At 40.9% G+C, this 18,251-nt stretch overlaps 1 protein-coding gene across 1 annotated transcript in view; it reads left to right on the top strand.

Annotated features, from left to right (window-relative positions):
- Positions 1-18,251, top strand: part of COL22A1 (collagen type XXII alpha 1 chain) — a 221,114-nt gene that overhangs the window by 24,707 nt on the left and 178,156 nt on the right. The window contains exons 2-3 of the mRNA XM_027684548.1: positions 983-1,147; positions 5,288-5,854. Coding sequence (XP_027540349.1) covers positions 1,051-1,147; positions 5,288-5,854 — 664 coding nt within the window. The 5' untranslated portion in view covers positions 983-1,050. The remainder of the gene's footprint in view (positions 1-982; positions 1,148-5,287; positions 5,855-18,251) is intronic.

Here is an 18,251-nt window from a genome sequence, read left to right as displayed (position 1 = left end):
AATGATCTACATCACACAGTGTCCTCTTCATGACTTCTTCCCAGCTATCAACAGTGAGAAGCAGATGTGCAAGTTAAAAGACAGAGAAGGCAGAATTTCCCCCAGAAAATGGACAAAGAAATCAATAGAATCATTAAAGAGGAAAAGAAGGAGTAGAAGCTGGTTTCTCCCCTCTGTATGTGCAAATAGTAGATCGAACTGCAATGACTTTATGATATAATAAAAAAAAACCCAAACAAACAAACAAGAGCAATAAATTAATAATAGATTTATTTTTTTTTTAATGAAAAGAGTTGATTTACTATTATAAAACACAGCTAAACTTTTGACAGCCCAGCCACTTTGCCTGGCTTGTTACAACACCATCTGACTTCAGTAGCTTCAAAGTCTATTTAAACCTTATGTTGAAGATCACCCACCTGCGCTTTTGCGCTTCTTGAAGTTAAATAGTTGAAAGACATGCTTTGAAGCTGCTGAGTTTACTCCTAGAAAGAAGGACCGATGGCAACAAATAGATATATGAAAGCAGCAGCATATTTTTAGCGTTCGTCATTTCTGAGACTCCAGAACCGAAAGCAGCACTGGGTGAAGTGGCAGTGGGTTGTGTGTGTGATTTGTAGTGGTTTGTATCTGGGCTCTGCGTTGTGTATCTCCTAATGATGAATGCGTGGGAGGGCCAGGTCAGGAATGGTTTCCACTCCAGTGCGCTGATTGTGTAGTTGGCAGTGGACTCAATTAAAGTATAATAATCTGGTAATCTCTCTCCTGTTTCCATTCAGCTGCTTCACAGTGAATAGAGCCAGTGAACAAGTATAGCTTTTGAAAAGTAGGTGAACTCCTGCTTCTTTGTCTGAGCAGTTTGTGTCTAGTCAAGTAAAATGACAGGCAGAAGAGACGACTCTCCAAAACGTTGCTCCCATGACTTGCATCACTACTGTCATTTGTGTTTCTGCAAGATAACGCTCTTTATTTTCCTTTCTAGGCTACGGATTGGATTTCTAGCAAGCTTCCCACCACGGAGAACAGACAAGCTGATGTGAGAAGGGAGATATGGATATGTCCATGACGGGGAGATGCCGTGTGTCCCATCTCTTGGTTCTTCTCATGTTCACATTCAGCAAGGAGAGAATCGAGGCACAAAGAGCAGGTATGCACCATTCGGGTTACTGCTTCATGCTCAGGAGCTGCTGGGGCTTTCCCGTGCCTGAGAAGTTATCATTGCTAGGAGGAAAACCCTAAAAACCCCAAGATGTTTACTGCTGAAAATACATAAAGAAGACCTTAGGTATGGAGATAGCTCAGGGATCAAGGTTGTGGTTTAGCTGGGGTCTCTTGTTCTGTTGCAGGCTTAGAAAGTTTAGCTCAGCTACTCACAGCAAGAGGAGCAGTTTACCATAGTTTACTCTGGATATGCTCCATCTACTCCACACTGGCATGGTGTTTGCTTCTTCCATCACCTTCTGTGAGTGTCATAGGAGACCTGGTGACTCTTCTATCTGGCTGTGACTTTCCTTGTGAGCTAAATAGGGCCAAGGCACTGTTCATACCCTTTCTTGGTTCAAGGTATTTAAAAGACATGTTGTTGTGGTGCTTAAGCAGCGTGTTTTAGTGGTGGACTTAGCAGTGCTGGGTTAATGGTTGGACTTGGTGATCTTAAAGATCTTTTCCAACCTAAAAGGTTCTATGATTCTAGGTTTCTATACTGTCTAGTTGCCAGTGTGGCCCCCTGGCATGGCTTTTGATCTGGGCTGATAAACACTCTGCCTCAAATGCCACTGAATGCATTAGAGGATGGTGCAGCTGAGGGACTGCTGCTACAGGCACTCAGGACAAGGACACGTTGGGTTTTGTGCAGGAGTAAGAAGAGTTATCTGGCACCAATGATGCCACACCTGAAATGGAAAATGGTTGTAGACCCACACAATTTTTTGGTATAAAAACCCAAAGGCATTTTGAGATGGATGTTTTCTGTCTCTTTTTCTAGGAAAGCTGCTATTCTGTAGGCTTGGGTGATTTATAAGAAAGAAAAGGCTTTTTTAGACCTTCTCTCGGTTTTACAGTTTAGCTGTTTTACAGTCTTCTTATGTGATCTGTGGAAGGCTTTTTGGATGAAATTTAACAAAAATAAATACTTAGTAACCAAACAAAGTGAAATCTCACCTTTTTTCTCTGCTTCTGGATCAGTCATAGGCAGAATATAGTGGTGCCATTTATTTGTTCATTCTATGCTTACTTTAAATAATTTTGGCCTTATGGCTTGTTTTTGAAATATTTTTAATTGGAATATTGCAAAACAGTTGGTTCAGTGTCAGAGTGGATCAATACAACTCCTTGAATTATGCTTTCAGAGAGTATTTCTGCAATTACAAAACTGAAATTTTGCTTTGCTATGAATTATCTCCCATATTCCCTTAACATGAACTTGTTTCTGCCAGTAAAAAATACTGTTGTAGTGTTCTTGGAAAACAATAAATTTTGTCCAGCAGTGGCCCTTACAGTGCTAAAAATGCAGATTAATATTTACCAAAAGCTTTTCTGCAGCATTTCATCTCCCTCCCATCAGGTCTGTAAGCAAAGAATCACTAACTCCAAGAAAATGATCCTGAAAGACCACATTTTTCTTCCTTGAAATATTGGCTTGAATACGTATCACTTTTAAAACCTTAACTCCCCCTTATTTTAAGGCTTGTTGCCCTTGAACACAGACAGGATTCATTCTGTCTGTTCTGTTTGTTTTTAAATTGCAGTCATCTCACCTGCTGAGAGTCGTTAAAATAAGCAACAGGACTGATCTGTACCTTGTGGGTTTTGTTCTCTACTTAGTCTCACTTAATTAAGATTGTTTCAGACATAATAGATAATTATAATAATGAGTTTGGAGAGGGGAGGTGGAGAAGTGTAGATTCCTTGCTTACCTTTTACTGTTATACATTCTATCCTTTATATTCTCAAAACATCAAGTGGAACCACACTTGACATTCTAGCTTCTATACACAGATATGATGTAACTTACATCCCATACTATAAAATGATATATACCATCTCTACTCTCAGATTACCTTTGGAGAGTTTTCCAAGACAGACTTTTCTTGCTCTGTGGTTAGAGGCAAGCATTCCCTCACTCCCAAAATGTCATCACAGAATATGATCCCCAATGCTGGTTTGGGCTGGGATAGAGTTCATTTTCTTCACTGCAGCTGGTATGGGGCTGTGCTTTGGATTTGTGCTGGAAACAGTGTTGGCACCACGGGGCTGTTTTTGTTACTGCTGAGCAGGGCTTACACAGAATCAAGGCTTTTCCTACTCCTCACCGCACCAGTGAGGAGACAGGCACAAAGAAATAGGGAGGGGACACAGTCAGGAAAGCTGCCCCCAACTGACCAGAGGTATATTCCAGACCATATGGTGTCATTCTCAGAAATAAAACTGGGGGGACATTTGGCTGGAGGCTGCTGCTCGGGGTCTGTCTGGGCATCAGTTGGTCAATGGTGAGCGTTTTCCTTTGTGTCGTTTGTCTTTCTTGGGTTTTATTTCTCTCTCTTTGCTATTTTTATTACAACTTCTTTTTCTTCCTATTCTTATTTTATTTTATTGCATTCTATTTCAATTATTAAACTTTATTGTCTCGACGCTTGAGTTTTCCCACCTTTACCCTTCCAGTTCTCTTCCCCCAGTCCTGCTGGGGGGGAGTGAGCAGGCGGCTGTGTGGTGCTTAGTTTCCAGCTGGGATTAAACCACATGATCCCACGTGAATGGGTTGATTCCAATATGGTCTCAATCCCATGTGCCTAGGTTGTTCCCACAGCCACTGCAGCACCTGGGATGTACTCTGCTACAGAAGTCAACACAGCAGCAGATGATGCTCATTTTTCATCAACACCTACCAAACACCAGGTGTGAATTCAATCACTCTCACAGCCATCATGCAATACCATGAGCACTGACCTACCTGGGATGCTCTTACTCTTTGGAGGCAAATCCTCTTCATGTGGCTGAGCCTCCACTCTCTTCTTTCCAGTGCAGTGGGCAGTTCTGGCATTCTTCCATTCAGGGCAGAGTCACAGCCCCAGGATGAGCAAAAGCACCAGAGCTAATTTTGGTCAAAATTTGGGTGTGGGAGAATACTTTCTGACTTTCCTGTAGGTTCAAATGCTGGAATCCAGTAAGAAAATATGGCATTTTACCATTAGTTTAAACAAGCAGTTGTACTTTGTGAAATGATGTGAGACAAGAACTACTGGAGAAATAATCGTTGGTGGTTGTGACCAAATTGACTTTGTAGAGCAGCTTGCAGTCTTAAAACTCATAATTTATTAGGGATTATGGTCTACAACAATGAATTAAAGAAATACGTGTATATATATACACATTTTGTCCAGTTAGGGCATTATGTTGATAAATCTCAGGCATCTGTGGGATGTTTATGGATCTACTTCCTTCCGACTTGCATATATTCAGAAACAGCTAAAAACATCTCCTGAGAGATCTAATTTTTTGGCAAGTGTCTGACAAATATATGACCAGTCTGGCTTGATAGGGCAAGCAAGCTACAATTAAAATACATTTGTGTTTTGGATTACACAAGCCTCGCATTACAAATATCACGATCGCAGGCAAAGGGGTGGTTGTGGAAATAAGTGACATTTTCCCTTACAAGGCAGATGCCCTTGGTCATCAAGGAAGACATCCCAAAATTCAGTGAGTCATCCTTTAGTCAATTGTCAATGGCAGAGAGCCTCAAAATTGCAATAATCTTGTTATAGACTTGCTTCACCAACACATAATGCTGAGCAAAAGAACCGCTTCTAGCTAAGCATAAATAAATCATAAAGTTAATGCAAGAGAGAGCATAAAAGCTTCACTACTCATGGTCAGGATTGGCATAGGCAAGGTCAGGGCAGGTCTCTTCATCTGCTAAGGTCATTTCAAAGCATTGCCCTGGAGAAAGGCACTACAATGAAGTCAGAGAAAAATGGCTTCATATGCATGCAGATGGTGTAGGTGAAGGATTGAGCAGAGGCAGTTTAGCAGCACGGGAAGAGAAAGGGTTTGCATTTCAAAGCAAAGTGTGTGCTGATCTGCAGATGTCCTGAAACAGATGAGGTGAATCACAAGGAAGAAAGGCTGCGAATCTACACTTCCTCTGCAGGATAGGGAGAGAGTTTGCTACCTCCTCCAACTTGCTCACTAGGGAGCCATGCCTCCCATTCCCCAAATAGGGAATATTTGGTATGTCTGGTACTCTGCTTTTATCTTCCCTTAACAATATTTTCTGCCTCTCTTGCAGGTTGCAAGAGTGTTCACTATGACCTTGTCTTCCTCTTGGATGCCTCCTCCAGCGTCGGAAAAGAAGATTTTGAGAAAGTTCGTCAGTGGGTGTCTAATTTGGTGGAAACTTTTGAGATTGGCCCAGACAAAACCCGTGTGGGTGTGGTGCGATACAGTGATCATCCGACCACGGAGTTTGACCTGGGGAAGTACAAAACCCGTGAGGAAATCAAAGAGGCTGCACGAAAAATTCAGTATTATGGGGGTAACACGAACACTGGAGATGCTCTCAGGTACATCACCACCTACAGTTTTTCCAGAGAAGCTGGTGGGAGACTTAGTGACCGAACTGTTAAAAAAGTGGCCATCCTTTTAACTGATGGAAGGAGCCAGGATTTTGTCTTAGATCCAGCCACTGCAGCACATCAGGCTGGGATTAGGATCTTTGCTGTGGGTGTTGGAGAAGCCTTAAAAGAAGAACTTGATGAGATTGCTTCAGAGCCCAAGTCTGCTCATGTGTTTCATGTCTCTGATTACAATGCCATTGATAAAATTCGGGGGAAGCTGAGAAGACGTCTCTGTGAAAGTAAGTGGAGCTCTGCACAACTGGAATAGGTTCAGTTAGCATGTAGGTATGAAAAGCTGTGATTTTTTTCTTTCATGCCTATAATTCTACACTGATAATTCTTTATTTTTGTATCTTCCGCTCAGTTTGATTCTGTGAGAAATCACTGTTCAAGGCCAGGTTGGATGGAGCTCTGAGCAACCTGATCTAGTGGTAGGTGTACCTGCTCACAGCAAGGGGCTTGGAACTAGGTGATCTTTAAGGTCCCTTCCAACCCAAATCATTCTATAATGTCATGATTCTATGATTTCATAGGTCAGCTTTAGGGGATAACCACAGAGCAAAACATGAATTTCCTTTTGGTTCTGATATAGTTCAACTAATTTATAATATTTTGGACTACTGAATATGAAGGGTGTCGTCTTTTTTATACACGGATTTTGGTTTATTTTGTATAGGAACTTGTTTTTTCCCCTTTACTTACTGGCATTTTACTGTGAAAAGAATGCTCTGGAATAATCCTTAAGGAAGCAAAGGGATGTTTGTGCTTTTCTGCCTTTCAGCATCCCAACTCTACTGACAACTGGTGTTCACTAGTTCTCTGGCTGTCAACACCATAAGCCTTGGTGACGTTTTGAATGACTTTTAATGGAGAATAATCTGTGAAATTTGCATGGAATAAATGGGTCTGAATTTCCAGCTCCTTGCTGAAGAGGACGGGAATGGCATTGTGGCTGCTATTTCCCAGCCCTTTAATGGGAACAGCAATCACACAACCCTTTGTCCTTCCACCACTGACAAATCACTCTCTCATTCTCAATGACTCCATGAAAGCTACCTGGTTTTGCTGCTTTTTGCAGTGTGTGTTGGGGTTACTGTAAGTTCTTTTGGTCAACAGCATGAGATCCCACTCTTGGTTCCCGGTCTGAACTTGGAAGACAACAGCTGACTGTGATGCTGTGACACATTGCAGTGTTAGGATAAACAGGTCTGTGAGCTGGCAATTCGTTACTGACAACAAGTTGCCTCAAAAAAACCACACCTTGTAGCTGATGTTGTAAAGATCTTTCATTGATCTCTGTGACCTCCATTTTGCAAAAAAACCCAGTGTTAACATAATGCTCTGGGCTTGTGTGGGGTCCTTAAAGAGTGACTAGGACAAGCAGGCATAAACTATTTGACATTACCCAGCAATATCAAGATGTGTCTGCTTTTTCAGCCTGGATATAAATGGGTATGGATAGTGTAATGAATACAAATGGAAGTCATGGTGGATAATGCCTGTAAGCTATGCAGACTGACTGAGCTCAGTCTTTTTTTCCCTGAAAATCTGATGTAATCATAGACACAACTGGTCTGTAATAGAGAAGGGTAAGCCCTTCTGGTGGGCACACTTGGCCAGCTCAAACAACTTCCTACTGCAGCTGCTGAACTCCCATAATGTGATTTTCCTTTGGAATTCTACTACTTTTCTAAAGCAAGTGTTTTCTGTACTTTGTGTTTGGATCATTGTTACCTTCTCAAAAAATCATTTATCTGTCTGTCAGAGTATAATGCCACCTGTCTGTGGCTTTCTGAGCCCATACTACATTCACACATGCGTGCAAACCCATTCTCATTAGATTGCAGAGGACCACTGGAAACATCCTTCAATCTCAGTGCGATGGCAGTCACTCTCCAAGGTCTTCTATCTTCAGTAGGGATTCAGTGAGAAATGGAGGCTGTGGTGAGTTTATCACATGTCTCTGTTGCTCCCTCCTCTTCAGGAGAAGGACTCCTTGCCCTCTTCCTCTGCTTCCGTGTGGGCTTCTCTCTCCACATGTCCACAGGTCCTACCAGGATCCTGCCCCAGTGGGGGCTTCCCATAGGGTCACGTCCTCTTTCAGACATCCACCTGCACCAGCACTGGGTCTTCCATTGGCTGCAGGTGAATCTCTGTACCCCTGTGGACTTTCATGGGCTGCAGGGGCACAGGTGCCTCACCCTGGTCTGCACAGGAATCTCTGCTCCGGTGCCTGGAGCACTTCCTCCCCCTCCTTCACTGACCTTGGTGTCTGCAGGGCTGTTTCTCTCACATGGTCTCACTCCTTGCCTCTGACTACGATTGCTCCTGAGCAGTAACTTTTTCCCCTTAAATACGTCATCCCAGAGTCTTCCCTAAGTCTTTTTCTTCTTCCTGCATTTAAAGCAGGGAAGCTTCTTTTTGGCAGAATCAGTTTTATCATACTTATTTAATTTACTCTTTTGCATGCAGAATGTTTTTAATAGGCATTATGTTTAGATCAGGTCTGAACAAACATGAAAATCTTGCTGTCATTGAAGCCAACCACTGAAATAGAGGATGAGATAATGAGACCACCATCAGCAGAAATATTAATGTAGAGATCAGTTAATTTTTTTGTTATCTGAATGTGTGAGGTGGAATTGTTTTGAGGGGTGAGAGGGGCCTGATAGAGAACAGGACCAAGTGACTCTCCGTGCCTGTGGCACTTTTAAATTCCATGTTGACACAGTAGGAACAGGAAAGAAGTTCACTGTAATGGCTGGGCCTTCTACATATTCAGAAGGTAAAACTTTTAATAGCTGTTGTAGTTAACTTTCAGTGATTTTAATGATAGCACTGCATAAAACAGGAGCATACAAACCACTGGGTAGGTGGAAAACGTTACAAGGGCACATACCAAGCTGCTGTTTAGTTTGTGCACATTCTGAGACAATGCAACAATGCATATATTGCCATAGCTCATATGCACAAGCTCAGGTTTTAATAGACATAATCCCTTGTGAGCTCTAGGGAGACACACGAATCAAAGGGCGGAAATGGCAGGAAGTTTTTTATTTTTTTATTCCAGTCCTTGTACTGCTGTGCTACCAAAATGTGAAGGGTTGTGAAGTGATGCAAATGCTGGATTTCATGCCAGCAGCTGTTCAGAATCGCTTATCTCAGGTCTCACTGGACATCTGTCCAAGATTTGGTCATTCCATCTTGCTATATTTGACTGAATTTATTGCTAAGAACATGTCATTAAATGCATTAATAGCATTTTAGCTCTCATTTGATCTTGTGGAAGTAAGCATAGCAGAATCGAAAAATAACGTCTGCTCAGTAGGACACTAAGGCAGTGGGAGATATTTTTGCCAAACATCTCCATTACATTCTGGACTATATCTGGCAGACAAAAATGGGTGATGCTTTCACAGGAAACCAGGAGAGATACATTCTATTGAAAATTCCAGAGATGCTACATGCTTCCTAAATACAGTTCCTGCTTATATGTTGTAGGGATAACAACAGGCAGCTATGGAATATTTAAAAATATACTTGCATCTGCTGCTGGTAGGTAAATACTAGGTTTATGCTTATCAAAGAGAGCAAATTGCTTTGATTTCAACTCATATTTAATTAAAGCTGGATTTGATAAGTTGATGCATGTACAAAGTTTTCAACCTGTGTTGAAACTGGCAGCACTGGTGTTTAGCATTATCACCATTTAAGCCCCACCAGGGGAGATGTTGCAATGGTGACCAAAACAGCTCTACCTGCTCAGAGGTAATTGTTTCTCAAAAACACTGATTGCAGTGCTTTGAATGATTCAATACCTGAGTTTATTCTGTGATAATTAAGCCAGGCAGGTGATAAGATATAGGTTGCAAAGCTGAGAAAAAACATTCTCCAGAAATATTCTCACTCTTTACTGCCTCCATAAAGCAGAAACATGTGACTTGGCACCACTGGAGTACACGGCCTGTATGTGCCATTACTAAGCCTCTGCTCGTCTGTAAAAATCAGATTTCACAACTTGAAAACAAATTTGGCTTTAGAGGTACAGTCTTGGCTAAGGTTTGTGTGTTTTTTTTCTACAGCTAGTAACAGGAGAAACACAAGCAGATGTTTTCTAAGGAAGGACTATAGGAGTATTATGCTCAGCATTGGTCTATGTCCAGTAGTGACTCTCTACAACCAGTTTTTAGTTGCCAGTGAGCTTGATGAGTTTTTCTGTAAGTGTGTAGAAGACCAAAGGACTGTCATCACATGAATCTCAAATGCTTTGCAAACAGAAGGAGATGAGGCTGAATTGTTTCAACAGTGGGTTGGTACCAGTGATTTGTCATTGACTTCAGTTGATGTAGTGAGGCCTGTTATAAGATATCAAAAGCAGTCACATGTCCAGATGATTCACAAGATTTATTTTTCTATTTATACATGTCTTTTTTGACTTTGGGTTATGAATGAAATGCATAAAATATAAGACTTATGCTACCACTGTTCTGTTACTGATGAAAAAGTGCTTCCAGCCTTCGAGGCAAGACCTTGAACACCACTCAAAGGAATAGCCTGAAATCTTCAGAGGTGTCTCTTTTTTCCAAGGTCAGCTTTGCTCAGGTTCATGATATATTCACAGAAGAACAGCAAGTGGTTTCTTCTTGGCCTTTAGTGTTAAAAATGTCTCATGCACAGAGACCATGACACAGGGTAGGCATCTGAATTGCCATGTCTTGACTGACAGCTTCTAAAAGACTAATCAATATAGTCACATCTCACATGAATACTGAAATATTGGAACACATCACCACCTAAGGGTATTTGCCCAAATGTTGACCTCCATTTTGTACTTCCTGATGAGCTTTGGGATTTCACTGTAAAAGCATTCATTCCTATATAGCTTTGCATTAGACATAAAGGAATGGGAAAGGAGGTGGAACTCAACAAGCTGCCAGGAGTGAGAATACTAAAGCATTTTCATGGACTCACCTGTGATAGTAGTTTTAATTCTTCGAGTTTGTTGAGTTTGTGGATTTGGGAATTTGTAGAACAGGTTTTACTTTCATAGTTGGAGTATGACTTTATTTGGATTCTTCAAAAGTTCAGCTTAGCAGTAGTTCTAAGCCTTGCTTGGTCTTACTGCAAGAGCCCTTTATCATCCCTGTGATGGCTTGAAGGGACTTCCTGCTTATGTGAACGTGGCTTCTTGTCATTTGGCAGAACTTTGTACATGCTACAAGGGCACCTAAATATTTACTTGGAAAAAATCTGTGGCACCCACCTCCCTGTTGAACACAGAGAAGCTTGAGGTGGCTTGGACTAATAACTGATGTCTGACAGACTGGTTAAATTCTGATTAGCACAATAAGTCCCATGAAGATGATCTAACTCTTGTGCTTCTAGCTCATTTTACATCACACCTGCCACAGGCAGCATTCTCAATGGAATATTCCTCACTGTGTTGCTTAAGAATATGTCCAGGCTATGGTGCAGCATTTTCATTCTCACTTGAAAATCTAGTCACTTCCAGATGGTTTGGGAAGTCTGTTAAAGGCTCAGCAGACAACTCCTGCTTTTTTAAAAGCTGCAGCTGGGCAGTGACCCAGCTGATGTCACCTCTGATATGTCCTGCTGCTTCTTGATGTTCTTCTTCCACAGCTGCAGTGGTGGCTTTCTTAAACTCTGTAACATCTCCAATTTCTAGCAATCACTCATGGTACAGATGACAGGATTGCTCATCCTTTCATCACCACACTTGCTGGCTAACCACAGTTTCCTGTGAAGGCATAAAAGGTCTGTGATAGAATTTCCAACTGATTTATCTTTTGCTTGAAAATAAAAGAAAAAAAATCACTCTTAATGGTTGGGAGGAGATAAAATATTTTATGGGTTAAGTGGTGATCTTCTGCCATTGAGTAGGTTAAAGGATAAATCTCAGATTTTGGCTCCAGTAAGTACAGCAGAGATATTCACATATTATTTTTTCTCTTACAGAACTTTTTGTTTTCAAATCAAATGTCTGAAACTCTCAGATCTAATTTTCCACTTGGTCCAGTCATCACCACCTTAGAGGAGAAATTATTCTAGAGCTGGTGTCTCGCAAGCAGAAAGCTTTGGTCTCTGGGAATGAGCAGTGACTGCTGGTTGGTCCTCAGTTCCTCTGCAGGTCATGTAGAAGTGACTGTTTTCCCAGATCTTGACTACAGCTCTATTCTGTCACTGTGTAATCTCCATATATCATTTCAATTTTGCAAGTCCAAAGAAGGGCATCAAAACTGGTGAAGGGTCTAGAACACCAGTCTTTTGAGGAGAGGCTGAGGGAGCTGGGAGTGTTTAGTATGGAAAAAAAGGAGTCTCAGTGGAGACTTTATTGCTCTCTACAACTACCCAAAAAGAGGCTGTAGCCAGATGGGGGGTCATTCTCTTCTCCAAGGTAACAAATGATAATACAAGAGGAAATGGCCTCAAGTTGCACCAGGGAAGGTTTAGATTGGATATTAGAAAAATTTCATCAGTGAAAGAACTGTTAAACACTGGAACATTCTGCCAAGGGCAGTGGTGGAGTCACCATCCCTGGAGGTATTTAAAAAATGTTTAAATGTGACACTCAGGGGCATGGTTTAGTAGTGGACCTGGCAGTGCTGGGTTAACGGTTGGACTCAATGTTCTTAAAAATTTTTTTAATCCTAAGCAATTCCATGATTCTAAAAAACTTCCTATTTTGCTTGGCACTCTGAAATGAATAGGTTTATTCTGAGATTTGCAACAGTGTTTTTTTTATGACCAGTCCTACTTCTAAAAAAAGAAAGTCTTGTTCTTCCTAACTTCTTCTCCCATCTGCCAGCACAGGCATTTACGTGGCCCCACCATGAACCAGAGCAGGGAGCCAATGCACACTTTTGTTTTCTTTCCCAGATTAGTTTTTACTCAGATTTAGTTCACCATGCAACCACAGGGACATGTGTTGTCCCAGGGGAGGAACTGGCACAAGCTGAGAACAACTAACTGGAAGTGGAAGACCTGGATTTTCTCCTTTGGTGCAGTAGGAGATCATATCAGCTTGATGAACATTAGCTAAGGACTTCAGAAAACAGGAAAATCCTCCACAAGCTCACACTGCAAATGTGAGCCTGTGCTCTGCTGTCCTCTGGTTTAAGTGCACATAAAGTGGATTGCTAGGCAGGTTTTTCCAATTCAAATTACATTTCTAGACTTCAGCACAACTTGCTTGCCTTGAATAAACAGCCTGCTTAACAAAAATATCCCACTGCAGATGGATCTCTTCAGGATTCTGTTTCATTTTCCTTAAATAGGCTTTCCAGTATGTGTAATTGTGGCTGCTTTACTACTGACTTAGCTCCTGGTCGTTCAGGGAGAGATGACAGAGCTCTCCCTCCTCAGACACACTCCATGTCTGGCTGGGAGCATCTTGCTGGGAGTTGTTGGTAGGAGGGATGGTAGGCTGTCAGTGCCTCCAGGCAGCACTTTGATATTTCTGTGCACTCAGGCAGCTTCTCTCCCCCAGAAGGGATGTTAGCTCTGTTAGAGTTTTGGAAAGGGATTTATTGATTTATTTTCCTTCCCTTGTACTCTGGAAAAAACGATGTCTTAGACATTGCCTCCAGGTGAGGAGGATATTTCAGCAGCTCTGGCCCAACTGTTTTCTTTTGCTAAGGGAGAAAAGATATGAATCCAGCAGTGACCTAGAGTTTTAGAAATAAGTCTGTGACAAAAAATGATTTTACTTCTACTTTTCTTTGATATAGTTTGTGAGAAAAGGAGTATGTTCTAAACCTGAAACTTCATACAGACCACTGGGAACATTCATATGGGATTCTGAAGATAGAAATATAATAAAATGAGATCAATTAAACCTTTTGCATTTGCCTTTCTTATCTCTAGCTTCTTTCTTTAGCAGTTGCAGAAAATAGTAGCATCATAAACCATAGACAATCACTTTACACAAAGCAATGAATCTTTGGACTGCCAACAATGTTTTATCCGAAATCACAGGATCTGGCTGGATGATAACATCTCCCCCAGCTTGTAAAAGTTTTTCTTGCATTTCAGGAGAAAAATCTCTGCGAACAATGTTTGATGTACAGTAAAACTAATTGTAAAGCCAAAGAGAAGATTAGACTCATAACAAATAAAAGTCCCAGACATTAGAAAGAAATATTGAGACAATCAGGGAAAGTATAGGTCTCAGTGGCAGGAGAAATTACATCTTATGAAAAAGTAATGTGCCATTTGGAGAAAAAAAAGGGGAGGAGTGTGGTGACTATGGGAACCATTTCTAAATAATGTAGAAATGAAGGAGAAATAAAGAAATAGGAATAGGCAAAAGGCTGAAACATATTCTCATGTACTGGAAGTTATTAGTAGCTTCCTTTTCAACACTGTCTGCAGCCCTCATTGATTTTGCAGGAGCTGTCGGTGCTCAGCACTTTCAAAATTCAGCTGTGGAGTCCAGCTGCAATCAGAAGGAGGCCTTCTGTCTGCTCCAGTGGAGTCTAAATGATGGGGTAAAAGAGAGGATTCCTCATTGGGGAAGCACTGTCTATCGTGGTGTTTGCTTTCTGATGGACTAATGAAGAATGCTCAATAGAAAGAATAAATACTGCTGAAGCTGGCCAGATGCTCAGCAAGAGACTAGGGCAAGGCACATAAAAAACCTTTGAGGTTTTATGTTTACTTACAGGCTTTTCTGTCCAAGAAAAACAAAGAGATGAGGAGAAAACCCTTCACAAATCTAAAGTGTTTTAAATTTCAGCAGATCTTTTGCAGTCAGGCCTTTCTTCCTCCATTAACAGTCTCTAAACTGACCCAAACTGAAAGGACACAACTTAGTTAACGTCTTAGGCTTGTCTTGCTGTGGTTTATTTTTATGCTTTATGTGATAATTCCCATAAAAATCTAATGGTCACTTTGAGCACAGTCTGTAAATAAAGTTAAACCATTTCTCCCATGGTTAGGTGCACCTGTAAATATAAGATTTCCTCTGCTCTCCCTTGATTTGGGCATGCATTTCTATTTAGATAGGGAAAACTAAGTCTGGAGGGGTGCTATGGAGATTTAGTCCCAGTTCTCCTGATGGAGCCGGCAAATGAATTGCAAATGATAGAAACCACAGATCTTTTTCAGAGCATGCAAAACCCAATGTAATGCATTAAAGGTCCCATCACAGCAAATTACGCTTCTGAAACCCAGTGGGTTTCCTGAAACCTGCAGCTTCTTATGAGATTAATGTTTCTGTAAGCCCACTATAGCAATGGTGATTTGGTCTCTCAGGGCTGGTGGATTTTTTTGCTCTTGGCTCCATACATCCCAGCCTCAAAGTCTTGTGAGGAGTAACTGCAATGACAGCTGCAGATCCTATGATTCAACATAATGGAGGAGCTTGGAGGTACCACTTGGGGTGCTGGTTCTCAGGGAAGGACACAGATGTTGCTGGTCACAGGCTGCCTGTGACACTTGGGACAAAGTTTAGCACAAAAACTCTACTACTTTCTCATCAGGTAAATTCACTGGAAAATTTGTGACCTTTCACAAAGTATTGAATCAAGCTCTTTGCATCACCTGAAAATTAAACTGATTTTGGAAACAATTTCACAGGCAGAAATGAACGAAAAGAACAAAATGTGTTTAGGCCTAGATAAGCTGCCATTTTAACACCTGAAACAAAATGGGCAGGATCACCTGTTTTTAAGATCTGGGATGAAACCATTGCTTCCAGGTCTGTGTCCAGCTGAGTTGTCTTTAGAAGCCTGTGTTATTTATTTCTGTTGGTTACAGGTTTTTCTGTCCAAGAAAAACGAAGAGATGAGGAGGAAACCCTTGCTATGTGGCCTTCACAAATCTAAAATGTTTTAAATTTCAGCAGATCTTGTGCAGTCAGGCCTTTCTTCCTCCTTCATTAGCAACAATGACCTCAAACTGAAATGCCACCATTTACTCAGGTCCAAAGCAAAGTTTGTTTTTTTAAGTTTTAAGGGCGTATTTTTAAGATGTAAGTAGATTAAGAATCATAGAGTGGTTTGGCTTGGAAGGGACTTTAAAGATCCTCTCATTCCCTTGCCATGAACAGGGACACCTTCCACTAGATCAGGTTGCTCAGAACTCCATCCACCCTGGCTTTGAACACTTCCAGGGGTGGGGCATCCCCACCTTCTTTGGTTGAACAGATCTGTGATATGTGTAAACCTCATGTGGTTTCTCTGCAAAAGAGATATTCATGATATGACTGGAGTTCAAACTCAAATGACACAATCATTTACTTTCTCATACTTTGGTAATATGAGGTGGTGCATCGTTTCTTCTGTGAAAGTTTGTAAAGGTTTTCAGCCCTATATGCCTCTGAATTTCAGCTTCTCTTCTCTTTATTTTTCTTTTTTTTTTCCTTTTTTTTCAAATGAACCAAGCCAACAAACAAAATTGAATTGTAATGTACCAGTCTGCTGAGAATATTTCTTCCCCAGTGGCAGAGCGTGGTTTAGCTGGTGGGTTATTTCTGTTAGTAAATTGCAGGGTTAGTGATTCAATCTCACCAAATTCCCTACAAGTTACACCCAAATACTTAATTCCTTTTCAAATCAGTAAGCTTGTTTATGATGTGAAACAAAAGCAATGGGAACACTTTGAACACCTAGGAGAACTGCTTTTAGATAAAGTACTAATTAGGTCCTTTAAAATGCAATTAAGAAATTGTTACAGGCTCTGTTGGATTAATATAGTTACAGATGATAAGAGAATAGTTCTAAATTCTACATAAAATGCTTTTTGACATGCTGTACATTCTGGTAACTGTGAGTACTACTGCTAATCCGGACCAGAATAGGGAGGGTATCTTTCCAGGAAGGTAGCTCAGTTGGGTAGTGTGGCTTTTGTCACTTGCTGTCCTAAACTGTTGAACAAGAGACTCATGGGATGTCAGCTTTCCAAACTTCATTCATTTCCTTACAGATTAATAGTCAACATCTAGTGTCAGTTTGGCTAGAACTTGATCTACATTCTAGGAAACTAAGGAATTTATATATAAAATACATATATATGTGTGTGTGTGTGTATAAGATATTTATTTATATCTATATGTATAAACTCTGGAAAATAAAGCTGTGTCATAGAATCAACCAGGTTGGAAAAGACCTTTGAAATCATCAAGTACAACCCTTGATCCAACCCCGGCATGGTTACCAGAGCATGGCACTGATGCCACATCCAGTCTCATCTTAAAAACCTCCAGGGACGGTGAATCCACCAACACCCTGGGCAGCCCATTCCAATGTCTGATCACTCTCTCTGTAAAAAATCTCTTCCTGATCTGTAAAAAGTTTCTTCCTTTCAGCCTGAAGCATCAGTGAGGTAGATAAAACCACAACATGTTAAAGCTCTGGTAAGGATGAAATACAGGACATTTTTATTGCTAAGTAATGACACACAATCAACCCAGTCCACCACCTCTGGGTGAGACTTGGTTTAGCTACACTGTAATAGAAATCACTGTGCTTTGTTCCTCCGGGGTTTTATAGCAAGATGGATGGCATATATTAGTTATCTACTATAAAAACCTCTCTGTTTTGGCAGGGAAGATGTAACATCTCTGTGAGAGGCTGCAATGCTAATGTGACACAAGTGGGATGGTGCAGCAGAATTTTAGTCACTAGGGCTAACATTTTGTTGCAAATGGCTCTAATAGCTCAGATAAAAGGGTGATTCTGAGTCCAAGGCAGATGTTGGATCAGATCTGAGAATCCATAAATTGAATTAAACAATTTTTTATCTTTATATTCAAGTATCTTCAGTGGGATTCATATCATCTAAATGCAGTGGCCTGAAAGTTGTTTGTCTGGGCTCTTCTGATAGTCAGTGGAAAGGAATAGACATCTCAAGAGAGTGTTCCATCCTTTTTGAGGACGACTGTCCAAGACAGGTGACATGATTCAACCTCTAAGTGCCTATCTCTTTCCACTCACTTTTCAGAGAACTTATATAACTTACCCATTGGATTCTTCACTTTGACAGCTAAAAGCAAAAGAGTTGAATCTTTCCCTGCCACATTCTGGGAATACAATTATTTTTGCCTCCTTGTGTCAGTAAATCAGTCTGTTGGGATTTATATTATTGATGGAAATACAGGCCAGTGTTGTTGAAAGCTCTGGTGCACCTGCTGCATTTCTCATCCAGCTCCCTGGTGCTGCGGGATTTGTGCAGTGGAAGGAGACAACGTCATTTTAGAGAACTATTACCAAGTATTGCCATGTGTTTTGGGTCAAACATTGTGCTGCCAAATTTATTTAATCCCTAAGGGACTACTCCTGTGAGATGAATGGTTTCCTCTCCCTTATCTTAGGCTTCTTCCTGAACGTTGTGATAAATTGGCCCTTGAAGTGAAGTGCATTGTGATATTACAACCTGCAGTCTGTTGACTCATTATAGCAAGGAGATAATGCTTTAAAAAACAACTAATGGCTGCAATACAATTAAGAGTATCAGAGACAGCTTTCTAATTAATGTTTTTGAAAGACACCTTTGCTGCAAATAACATTTTTGCTGTTGTTGTTAATTGAAGCATGAATCCACTCATGCTTAATGATCTTTCCAGTACACAAGGTCAGACCCCAAAACAAGCTGAACTTTACTGGAATCAAAATTGGA

The sequence above is a fragment of the Neopelma chrysocephalum genome, unplaced genomic scaffold, assembly GCF_003984885.1.
Source record: "Neopelma chrysocephalum unplaced genomic scaffold, ASM398488v2 Primary Assembly neopelma1_66, whole genome shotgun sequence".
NCBI classification, from domain to species: Eukaryota; Metazoa; Chordata; class Aves; order Passeriformes; family Pipridae; genus Neopelma; species Neopelma chrysocephalum.
Note: the sequence above shows the minus strand (reverse complement) of the source record. Positions and strands in the feature narration are given on the sequence as shown.